Consider the following 12,148-nt stretch of genomic DNA (forward strand, 5'->3'; position numbering starts at 1 on the left):
AAGTTGGATATTTTTTAACAGGTATAACATCCCAGTGTATGAGTGAACTTGGCACCCATTCTACACAGACAATATAATACAACACTGAGGAAAGACTTGCACAGCCAACTAGACACCTTAAACTATTTCAATTAAAATAACCAAGTAGTTCTCAAGAAGCGACAAATTGTTCATTGTTAAGACAATTTGTAGTATCCTCTTAAAAAAACATACCATTGCATGACTGCATCACAAGGCATTGTAAGGCACAGTTTTCCAATTGTGACCCACCACACAAAATGAGTCGCATGTCACACAGAAGATGAGCCTAAAATGATACCAGGACTTAATTGAAGAAATTGTTGTTCTCAGATGTCACAAAAGGTATACAACGATCTGCAGGACTTTTAAAACAGGGAGACTAAATCAACTGTTACACCAGCCACGAGTTTGCCGTTGAAGTACTGCCATATAGTGTTTGTCAGAACTGAAATATCTCGCTTTTGTTCAACGCAGTGGCACCCGGGGATTCATTTAGCAGTTCCTGGGAGGGAGGCAGCTGGAGGACAGCAGCAGTGCTTACTCCTGGAAATGTCAGTAAATTTTTTTAGTTTTTGAGGCTGTATATGACCTTGCCATTTTTTCTACTCAGTGGAACAAAGTTTTGGTCTTCTAAACTGGGAACTTCCACTTTCCAACATCAGTAGGCACTTGTGAGGACTGTAAACTGGGAACAGCCGTAGACTACTTTGCAATCTGATGAATCAACAGAAATAAACACAAAAAAGTATTTGAAAAAAGTTTTATAAATTACAATCGATAAGTTAGAAGAAACAGATAGAGTAGCATTAATGGAACCTAACAATAATCCAACCTGGGGATAACAAGGGAAATCAAACATACAGGCAGTAATCAATATTTCATGATATCCCTTCAGGTAGAGTTTCAAAGTGTTAACCTGAACATTTTCATGGCGGATAATATCAGGGAACACAACTCTTATCCTCAGATAAAATTTCCTAAATCAAGTATCATGGGAATGTTCAGGTTTACAGCATACTCAATGACATCACCAAACAACAATGATTTGCAATAAAAAGCTACCATCAACAAGATCAAGTGGTATGATTGGACACCAATAATCATAAAAGCTGTCCACAACCGTTTCAATGAGATTCAGGGAGAGTCCAAGCGATGACATTTATCTTTGAACTTGTTTATGTACACATTAAAGCCAATCCTTCAAGCACAGTTCCACAATCACAATATCTGTTAGCAACAAAATGTCAACAGGGTTTCAATCCCTTTATACTCGTTACTGGTCAAACAGGTACTTTATACATGCTTCCCGAAATTGGTGGCTTGCATTGGAATTAACTTTTCCCCCCTTGTCCGTCATTAAAGGCATTCAAGTGTGTTGGTCAACCATGACTATCTCCTTTGTCCCTCCACCATAAGGCCTAGTTTCCCCTTATGACATCACTATTTCGGACACTCAGCGCCCCATTTCTGGAAAGGTGTATAACAAGAACCACATCAGTGGAAAATGTGGCTGTGGAACCGTCCAACCCTTCAGCAATGAAATAATATTAATGAAAATAACCTAAAACTTGTACAATCAGGGTTGGCGCCGAGTCCAAATTCTGATAAGCCACAGTTACTGGGAGCCCCATTCCTCCTATCTTGTGGCTAATCCTACTCTTGATCTGAGCACCAACCCAGCTAATGATATTGATTAAGATGACCTGCAAGATAAAACATGTACATGCATAGAGTGGGTTATGGTATCAGCAGTACATGTATCATCTCTATCACTAATATATACCTGACGATTGTGAGATCTCTGAAAAATACATTATGTGCAACTGTACAATGATTATATTGTTTGCATCGTCTTGTTGTTCATGATCAATTGAATGAATGAAAATGTAAGATCATGATCCTCTCATCAGCCTCAAACTCATTCAATCCCTGATGTGAAGCTTCACAAAACAGCACTTGATGCAAAAATATCTGAAGAAAAGTTGATCATGAGGTGATATAAATTGATAAGCAAACTACCTCAATAATAATTAATGTTTTTTGTCTCTCAATAAAATAGTTCGTCAGGTATTGTAGACAACAACGTCGTACTACTCCTGTATCAACAATAGCCATGCAAGGGTTGAATGGGTTATCAAAACACTGGAGTGGAACAATCCGACATTAGGATTTGTCGTAGCGCAAAATGCTACAGGCTATCAAGGCAAACCTTGCAATGCTTCAACATCAGCTGTGTAAAATATTTGGATCACCAACAAATTCACCTTCTTGCTATAATTTGTACAGACAGTGATAGAAGAAAGTCAGTGCAAGTGTTAAATACCCTGAACGGAATCACGACCTGACAAATATGTGTTTAAAGTAAACTCTATTGCTAGCGCTATTAATCTAAGGAAGCATGAAGATCAATCTCCAACGAGTATGCACAGGAAATGAACACACAAGTCCCGACAAAACTCATGTACAGGTATACAGAAGGAGCAGATGCCACAATAAAAGAAGGGAAGATTCTAAAACACCATGGTTACAATGAAGCACTGTTTTCAGTCTTGTAAAGCACTGCGCCTCGTTCTGACCATTTTGGTTGGTGCAAAATGATGAAGTGCTAAAAATCACTTTTCAGTGTTTAGTCTGATGTGATATAAGTTAGTTTGAATGAAAGTGCCATGCAGCGAAAAAGCAAAAATCAAGATGACAGCGGTGAGAGCCATCTTGAATGAGCATGGTTTCGATGTTGAAAGCCACTTGATGGATCGAAGTGTTGCATCCATCCGAAATGAAAATCAATTTAGTACACACAACCAGCTTGGATGAGCGGTGGTACTGGTAGTGGTAGACACTAGTTGAGCTCAATTCACAGACAATCTACTTGTTCTTTGAGATCTTTTGAGGTGGGAACATAAAAATCTCAATTTTAAAGTATTATGCATGTAGTGGCCTTTGCAGAAAAAAAGATACTGTTTTTTTTCTTCAACGAGCAATTACATACAGAATTAGTTGATAATGTGACCTTGATTTTTAATGTTATCATAGTTTTTTACTCCCTTTCGAACGATGTCATAATTTCTCATCAATTAAATGCTTATTTTGAGAATAATTTGATACGAACTGATGAAGAATATGAGGGAGTTAACCACTGAACGCAGAAGGCACGATATCACAGCATTTCTGCTTTACACCCACAACAACACTTAACAAATTCAAATAAATCTTCACATAAAATGAAACATGTTACAATTACACAACCTTAAATTCACTCTCACCTAGCGAAACACTTCACAGATAATCTATGAAAGTTTTTGCTTATGACTGAGATGTCTTTTCCTAAAAACAATAAGTTACGTAAAAAAACTTTCTGTCAATTGAATATTTCCTAGAAGGGACCAACATCAAATACCGCTTGGCTTGCTCTTATGCATAAGACTGTCGACGTTCTTGGTGAAATCACTCATGGCGCTATCGACGCCCCGCGACATCGCAGATGACAGATCCTGTGCTTCCGTTTTGATCATCCCAATCACCCATTCTATCGCTTGCCGGCCCTGAAGATGGAATCAAGTAGCACATCAGAAATCTGAATGTGGTGGGTTTATAAGCGGCGAGACCAGCTGTAAGATCAAACCACAGAAATTATGCCATCTACGGACTGCCGCTGTCAAAACCAAAAGTTTTGATGAAATGTTCATACTCTTTTCTGACCTGATGTAGAAGATGATTTTTTGGAGCCAATAACTTTGTTTCACTGAAAATGCCATTTCAAAATACTATACTAAATGCTCTCATACTATGTGTGTCATTGCACACAACACTGCACATGTAAATTTGTTAAATTTTTAATGGTAACCAAAGAAAGCATTACTTTGGCTCCCTTTGCAGTGTCTGAAATCAGGCTTCTAACTTATTGATACTCACATTGCTGGCGTTATTATTGATATTGCTGACAACCATATTTTCTAAGTAACTCGTGAGAGGAACTCCTTGCACTAATATCGAAGCTTGTTGTTGTAGGAGAGTTCTGAAAAGAAAGACAAATCACTGAAAATTCTTCATCAAATTGTTGCTGTGATGGATTAGTACTGATTTTTGAACAAGGATGAGGCTAGGCGGCTCAATTCACCTCTTGGGGTGTTCGTGGAGTTCTTTCACCACTTTGTCAACAACCAGGCCAAGTTGAATTCTTCCTTTAAAATTTGATGGTACTTGATAATGGGAAACTCTTATTTGTTAAAGATTCCAAGGATGATTACTTACTTTGACTTGTCATCAGGATGAGGAGAATATATTATCTTCTCTTCTATCGTTAAGTAACTTTGGAAGGTAAGCTGAAAGAAAACAAGTCAAAATGCAATCACCCGAAAAATCGCCAAAAAAAACACTTTTCGACTACATTTGGTCAACGAAGGAATACATTTTTTGACAATGAATTAGCATAAACGAATGTAGTTAAACAGCCATGTTTGTCTGTATTCCTTTTGTTTGCCATTGCAGACCTTATACTCTTGTCATTGTATGATTCGATGACAAGAGTACGAATGAGACCAGCTTAAATTTATGTACTAGTATAGATTGACAAGTTTGTGGGTATGGATTATATTCCACAATGTATATAGGTCAAAAAAACAACAAAGTTATTGAAGAACCAAATTCCATTTTAATCCAACCTAGGCAACCTGAAAAGGAATCAATCGGGCAGGGTAGAACAGTTGTCCCAATTCTGACAAAAGCACGCAATACTTACATTCTTTGCACGAAGTGTGAGCGTTTTTGTTTGAGGATCGACTTCGGAATGTTCACTGACATGGGCAACTTGGTCTCCCAACATCTAGAATACATAATTGAAAAAAAGTTATTATCCTCTTCATTTGAATTTAAAGGCCTGTAGTCTCCACTGGTGTTACTTTTTTTTTCTGTGCCACAGGTAAATAAACACTATCACTAAAAGTGCAAAGGGAAGCAAGAGAAAGTGTTTTTCTAGAGCAGCTAAGGTATTTGAAACCACCTAACTTACATCTGTGACCCATGTTGGTAAGCCAAAAGACGTGGTCATTAGACGATGACTTTGGAGTTTGCCATCCTGATCTACGTGACGATCAATTACATCCACACCAGTTACACTGGGATTCATTGGGTTAGGATACTTCCTCCATGCTGCACTGGCTATCGTCTCCCATGGGTGGCTGAAAAATGAACAAAGTCGATGTCATGAGCCGAGGGGGCTAGCAGAGCACACACAAAGTGCGAAACCTCAAAAGTGAGAAAAGAATGATTCGTGGCATTAATACGTCGTCTAACATTATAGGATGTTCAAAGGTGATAAGTATCATATCAACCCTCTGTAACCTACTCGGCCACTGAAGTCTGTAGTTGAAAAAATCTTTTGAGTGTGAATCAGCACGGACACCGCAATCGACCTTTTCAAAGAAGTTCATTTCGGCACCGACCAGTCATACGTTTCTCCTGGAACAAAGGGACCTTGTCCCAAAGTTGACGTCTTCGGCCTTCTGACGAGGGACGTAATTATTCATGTTTTCCGACTCCCGAGTAGGCCTATGACTTATTGACCATGTGCAGATGTTTTGTTTGGGGTCTGATTCGTCCTTGTCGAGAAATGCTATGTACCGATATTAAACGGCGATATCAATTTTTATCATTCATTGTATATGTATGATGTATGCGCCTGACAACATGTACTGCAGTGGAATACCTTCTGTAATGTAATTGGCTGGAGTTTTAAAGGGAACGCGAATGTACTGTAACCGAAACCTCTTTTTTTTCTGGCTGGAGAAAATGCATGGGACATGTCATGTGCCCATCCCATGTGGATGTGCACATGCAATGATGAACAATTGACATGCGGATCTGACCGGATCGAAATGGACGAGGCGATGTCACATGAAATGAAGTCCTCTTACCTAAAAACGTGTGTTGATGTCCAGATCTTCATTTCTGCAGGTAAATAGATGGCCAATAATTCCTCTTTTCCCCTTATATCACCAACTTACTTCGCATCGATCGGTCAAAGTCGAACACGATGACGACCTTACCATAGAAACTTACGTCACTCGCTTGTTGGCTGATCATGCGTGGTCCCCCAATTCTGTGGTGAGGCCTCGTTTTGGGATTTGTCGTAATACGTCACTGAGGCTGAAGTCTATTAATAGATGGGAATGACCACGACGTCATCAGCCGCACATGGGTGGTGTAATGTGAAAGATAGTCCCTCAAATCATAGAGTCCTTCACAAATGTCTTTGATTGTTTATTGCTTCTCAGGACCTGTAGCATCTTGAGGAGATAAACAATTCACTAATGATTGTGGCCATCTGAACTTGGCGATATGAATTCATAATCATGGCGAAAAACCATCCAATGTGAAAGTGATTTAGGTGATCTGATCAGCGCCTCTAGTGTCAAGATTGTCCCTGGGGGACCAAATAATTATTATGATCAGCCATATCAGCCAACAAGCGCGTCACTCGCCAAAAATGACGTCAATTGCAAAGTCAAGCTCCACCCGCAGTCTGAAATCGTACGTTTAACTCTGCTATCCGGCGACGTGTACTGACTGTTTACTGATATCGTCGATTATATGCTTCCGCAATTCAAAAGTAAATCCAATGTTTTGCTTTAAATGCAGCTTAAATTGAAGAAAAAAACACCAAAATGGTTAATTAATTTATAACTTGCATTTAATTTATCAGATATCTGGGACAGACACAAATATATTTTAAGTATTTATTTCTTTGACGATAAATGTGCAAATTTTAGTCATAATGGAGTGGCATCATACAGAGCTAAAGTCGTTCAGCAGGTGCGCGCTGACTGGTTAATACACCTAAATTCATTGGCTAATTCAATGACCTATATTTGGTTTACACCAATCAAGAGACCTTTTACATAGTAATATAGCGAGCTCGTGAAGGTGCCAGGCAACCCAAACAAACAAGATGGCGTTGAAAACAAGCAATGTTAGCAAAATCGCTTGAAAATGCTTGAAAGAAACGGACTTATTCACGGCTAATTTTTGTTTCGTCTACAAAACCGACTTTACCTAGTTCCAAAGTAATTACATTTATTCCCTTGACAATGCAATTCACCTACAACACGACGTATTTCGCATAGTGACCGAAGTGCATGAATTGAATGAATGACAACCTGACAAGTCAAGTCAGTCACGACAGTCGACACAGACTCAGTTGCCTAGGCAGATGGGCCTATAAGAATAATTACTGCTTGTACTTCATGTACTTAACTTTGGTACTTGTAGTGTTGTTGTGACGTGTCGGTGATATGTGAGTGATGAATCTGTATTTGAATGCATTGCCACTATAGATTCATGCACTTGATTGGGAACAACGTTTACAAGACGTAGTGTTGGCCGTCGTCACGTCACCATGCATTTTACATTAGTATAGTGTAACGTGACGTGACGCAACGTTTTCGTAAACGTTGGTCCCAATCAAGTGCATGGATCTATAGTAATTTTTGAAGTGTATACTGTAGAGCTAGCTAACGTTAGGTCCACTTTACTTTACGATTCGTGTCAGGTGTAAGGTGTCATCTATTATCTATATGAATCCATCTAATATGTCCAAACAACCATTTCCATGTCATTCCTCCTGACGCAATGAAAATGAAATGGATGATGAGTAATGAATAGGCCTATACTATAGACGATTTCAAATATGCCGTTCGCCTGGTTCGACCAAGTTTGTTTAGGCACAGAATGACCCTGGGAGACCAGTCATGATCACGTCGTCAGTGACAGTTTCAGAGTTGTCAGAGATGTCAAAGTGATCTCGGTTGCCCGGGTCATTATCATCGATAATCATGTGTTGTGGAGATGTTACTTCTAGTGCTTTGAGTTTAAGTGCAGCTGGACAGGCTGGTTTTGAAGATCATGATGACTTAAGACTTCATTCATATTACAGGTTGAAGAATAAAAAGCCATGCCTATCGGACCATTTGGAGAGATCCTTGGTACCACTGGTACCTTGGAGAGTTTGAGTGCGTCAGCCCAGGCCTACAAGAGTAAAGTTGTTGCACCAAGAAATCCAAAATTGTTGAAGAGTCGTGACTCGGAATTTCAGGTGAGGGTTCAAGACTGGACTAAGGTAGCAAAATTGGTAATAGTAATCCTGATTGGTATGTCTGGGATTTATTTAATTCTTCCCCCATCAGAAGTGGCCATAATGCCATGATTCCACTCAATTGACAATTCAATACCAATTGTAATTGAGTACTAGAAATGTTTGCAAAGTATTGTAGCCTAATTGTGCATGTTGACCTGATGTTTGAAGACTTTTTTCAATTCAGCCAGTAATTTAAAATAATTTCATCCTTTTCTCCTAAACACCATTTAGGTTGTGAAGAAGGTAAAGAGCATTCATTGGTGCATGGCTTTCACTTATACTAGATACTGTTACTCTCAGGACAATATGATGCTTTTCATTGTAGAAACGTCTCAATCTGTCACTGCACTTCGCATGTTTTAGTTTTATAATATCATCTGTATCATAGTAGCGTGTCTGTACTATTGCCAGTTAATTTCTCTATTGTCTGTGTCTGTATTTAGATGCCTTCTCACTTTCTATTCTGTGTGTCATTGTCCGTCTGTATTATTCTATTCTACATATAGTTCACATAGATCTATCTACTTGCCTGTCGAGTCTATGAATGATGTTTGTGACTGAGCTACATTATACAGTTTAATGACCTGGGCTAACACTCCAATCAAACTCTAATAAACTTTACAATCTGACGGAATAAAGTGAGTCTTCATATGAACCCGCTCACCTTTTTCATGGGTTTTTTGTCTGTATTTAACCGGTAGTCAATTTGCTCACCATGGCACTGGTTATCCTGATCTACTCACACAAATTCTGTCATGATTATTCTGTTTTCTTTTCAGATGACTCCGTCCCGATTTATGTTCCAAATGTCACTGGATACCGACAAGAAACTTGCCAACACTCACCAGATGAGACTTCCACAGAAAGTACAGCTCTTGGATATGGGAGAGACAACTCATCAGAGGGTAAGACTCTTTAAGTCATGATTGATGATATTTTGATATGTGAAGGGCTGAAATATCATGAGTTTAAAAACCCATTTGCCTCTGGACACTTTATAGAAAGAGGCAAATAGATCTTATATGAAATATAATCATCCACTGCCAAATTCTGTGTCACCAGCAGTTGCTACGATAACAGGTGTATATTTCCTGTCCTGAAGTGACCTGCTGATTGCTCCTCTTGCAATCCTCAATTTGATGTGTCAGTTTGGCCAATATCATCCCTTGTTTGGTAGATTATTCATTCATATTGTGATCTCTTGAATTTTCTTTCAGTTCTCGAACATTGACATCGAAGAACCAATGTTCCAACCGTTTCCATCGGAAATCTTCTTCCAACGCTACAAACCATTCGAAACCTACGAAGTGCCCCTACTGCTGAGGAACAATGACAAGGTTCCACGTCTGGTCAAGGTCTCGCATGCTGAGAGCCCGTATTTCAAAATCATCAGTCCCCACGACGTTGGCCATAAGGTTGGACCTGGGTTGCCAACCACATTCAAACTTCAGTTTACACCAGAGGAAAATAAGGTGAGTTTGGTTGACCTCCACATCCTGTGTTTTAACTTTATTCTATTTTCAGGCCTAAGAAATCGGTCCCTCTGGAAACATTTTGATATACCAGTAGCTTGTTACTCTGTCTAGTTTCCCTTTGCTTTAGCTGGATTGCTTTGAAGTGGATAATACACATTCTTTTACGTTTTGTGAGTACCAGCGAGTTGTTGATGGTATATGCTTCAAAACTACAGTTTCTGATGATATCAAATTCTCTTACAGGACTACAACCATGAGTTGCTGTGTATCACTGAGAGGGAGAAGTTTGTTGTTCCCGTCAAGTGCATTGGTGCGCGCGCTCTGTTAGACTTCCCCGACGAGGTTCATTTCGCTGCATCGCCAGTCAAGTACCCATCGACAAAAACACTTCTGGTCCGAAATGTTGGGAACAGGGAGGCAAAGTTCTCACTGACTGTGGATAAGTAAGTACTTCGTCACCAGCATCATCAGATTTGGTGATGAGACCCAGAGTTGGGCCTTGCCATATTATTCATGTTCATAGACTGTTGTCTCAACAGAGCCAGGTTGTTAAGTTACATCACTGTCACTATCAGGAGTAAGTTGTACTCAAAGAGAACATTGTTCTAAATCTCTATGATTATCTATCTGTACGGATATCTGTACGGATAGATGTACATGTAGGCCAGGTTGAGCTTGTTACATTAAGTAAAACAGCTATGTGCCACAAAGAGCAAAGTTGCAGTCTTAGGGCAGTCAGACAAGTTTGAAGTTCCAAACATTAGAGTTAGATGTTCGATTCCCCATTTCAGGCCTTTCAAAGTGACCCCAGAGAATGGTATCTTGCCTATCAACGAGAGTATGCAGGTTACCGTCGAATTCAAACCGACCACTGTCGGCGATCACCAGAAAGATCTTCTGCTTCATTATGACACTGGTAAGTCTGATTGGACAGTATATTTGCTTTCTTATAACCAAATCTCAACAAAAATCTGAGTATCGTAAATTTCAGTGAAATTGTATTTCAGTAAAATAGTAAATGCAGCTGTCAATATCAACAGTTTTCTGAGGCCAAGCCTTCCAGCACTGAATATTTGACTAATTTCAATTTTAGGAGATGACATCTTCATTAGCCTGTATGGTGCTGGTCAGGATGCGAATGTGCGCCTCGATAAAAATTCCATCAGGATTGAGAATACATTCATTACAATGGCCAATCAGAGAACGGTTACAATCAGTAACCGTAGTAACGTCATCGCACATTTCAAATGGACGCAGTTTGCTACACAAGAAGAAGAAGACCAGCAGAAGAGTTTGTAAGTAGAATTTTAAAAAGGAAAGTCAATATGACATTAGAAAGGAATCATCATATTTTGCTGAAATTTGCAGGTTGTTTGCTGCTACTTTCGAGCCAGTTTGTCTCTTTCAAGATAGGGGCCTCTTGTGGCCAAACTGTTACAGTTGACGTGATGTCTGAAAGTCAAAGGTTGACCCCATAAGTCGGCCATTTTATATCCCCAGATGAACATCCCACTTGGAAGTTCATCTAGAATGAGGCAAATTGGCCCAAATATCTAAACTGCATGCTTTTTTTGCGTTTTTCAAAGGTACTTCACCAACTTGAATAAGGAGGAGACAGTGGAAACAGACCGTTTTCTTGAGGAGTGTATCAGTGATCCAACACTCCGAGATAAGATGTCCATCCTCAGTAGGACTTTCACAAACAAGAAAAGGGTATGTATGATTCCACTAAATTAGAGCTGGGCCACTGACTGCATGTAGCAAAGTGCTGCACAGCAACGAAATTGGGAGCTGTATGGTATTGGTACACCAAAAATGTACAGCGCATACATTGTAACAAAGTTTCTACGTTGAGTGGGTGTCCATTGTGTTTCTCTCCTACTGATTGTATGCCGCATCCTGGACAATGCATTTCTAGAATATTAAGAATTGTAAAAAATATGGTTTCTGAGCGTAAAGCTTTCCCTTTTCCAGATCATAACGAGTGATAAGATGTTATTCACCGATGACGTCATCAAGATTGACCCGCCTGAAGCAGACATTTGGCCAAACTCATCAATCGAATGCAACATCATCTTCCGTCCAGCAGAAGCGAAGACATACCAGCGTACAGCATTCTGTGATGTCACTGGACGCGAGTCACGTCTGCCTTTACGTATCCGTGGTGATGGTAACGGTCCCCAGACTCAGTTCTCATTCGATGAATTAGACATGGGGAACATCTTCATCAACTCGACTCACAACTATGAAGTTGTTCTGGCCAATAAGGGCGATATCGATGCTATTTACACTGTCATGCCATCAAAGACAGTGTTTGGACCAATGTTTACATTCAACCCAGCTGAGGGCATTGTGATGCCCGATGGACACCAAGCCATACAGATGACGTTCAAGAGTCCAGTGCTTGGGGAGTTCGAGGAGGAATTTGAGTTCCAGATTGATGGTTCTCCGGAGAATTCAAAGCTTTGCTTCAAGTAAGTATTCCTTTTTCCATCTATTATTCTATTTCAAAGGTTAAGTT

At 39.7% G+C, this 12,148-nt stretch overlaps 2 protein-coding genes across 3 annotated transcripts in view; one reads left to right on the forward strand and one right to left on the reverse strand.

The window, feature by feature from the left end:
• Positions 1 to 24: 24 nt before the first annotated feature.
• On the reverse strand, positions 25 to 6,100 carry LOC135495786 (PRELI domain containing protein 3B-like). Its single transcript, XM_064784707.1, has 6 exons — positions 5,934 to 6,100; positions 5,030 to 5,198; positions 4,760 to 4,843; positions 4,273 to 4,343; positions 3,934 to 4,036; positions 25 to 3,563 (listed from the first exon to the last, which is right to left on the reverse strand). Exons 1-6 carry the CDS (start codon positions 5,963 to 5,965, stop codon positions 3,411 to 3,413), a joined length of 612 nt encoding a protein of 203 aa, XP_064640777.1. The 5' UTR covers positions 5,966 to 6,100; the 3' UTR covers positions 25 to 3,410.
• An 862-nt stretch (positions 6,101 to 6,962) lies between these two features.
• Positions 6,963 to 12,148, forward strand: part of LOC135496232 (hydrocephalus-inducing protein-like) — a 42,034-nt gene continuing 36,848 nt past the window's right edge. For both annotated transcript variants that reach the window (XM_064785424.1, XM_064785425.1), the window contains exons 1-9: positions 6,963 to 7,082; positions 7,952 to 8,110; positions 8,932 to 9,057; positions 9,370 to 9,624; positions 9,871 to 10,070; positions 10,419 to 10,543; positions 10,721 to 10,922; positions 11,214 to 11,340; positions 11,602 to 12,101. In XM_064785424.1, the coding sequence (XP_064641494.1) occupies positions 7,970 to 8,110; positions 8,932 to 9,057; positions 9,370 to 9,624; positions 9,871 to 10,070; positions 10,419 to 10,543; positions 10,721 to 10,922; positions 11,214 to 11,340; positions 11,602 to 12,101 (1,676 nt within the window). In that variant the 5' untranslated portion in view covers positions 6,963 to 7,082; positions 7,952 to 7,969. The remainder of the gene's footprint in view (positions 7,083 to 7,951; positions 8,111 to 8,931; positions 9,058 to 9,369; positions 9,625 to 9,870; positions 10,071 to 10,418; positions 10,544 to 10,720; positions 10,923 to 11,213; positions 11,341 to 11,601; positions 12,102 to 12,148) is intronic.

Source organism: Lineus longissimus, chromosome 11 (assembly GCF_910592395.1).
Source record: "Lineus longissimus chromosome 11, tnLinLong1.2, whole genome shotgun sequence".
NCBI classification, from domain to species: domain Eukaryota; kingdom Metazoa; phylum Nemertea; class Pilidiophora; order Heteronemertea; family Lineidae; genus Lineus; species Lineus longissimus.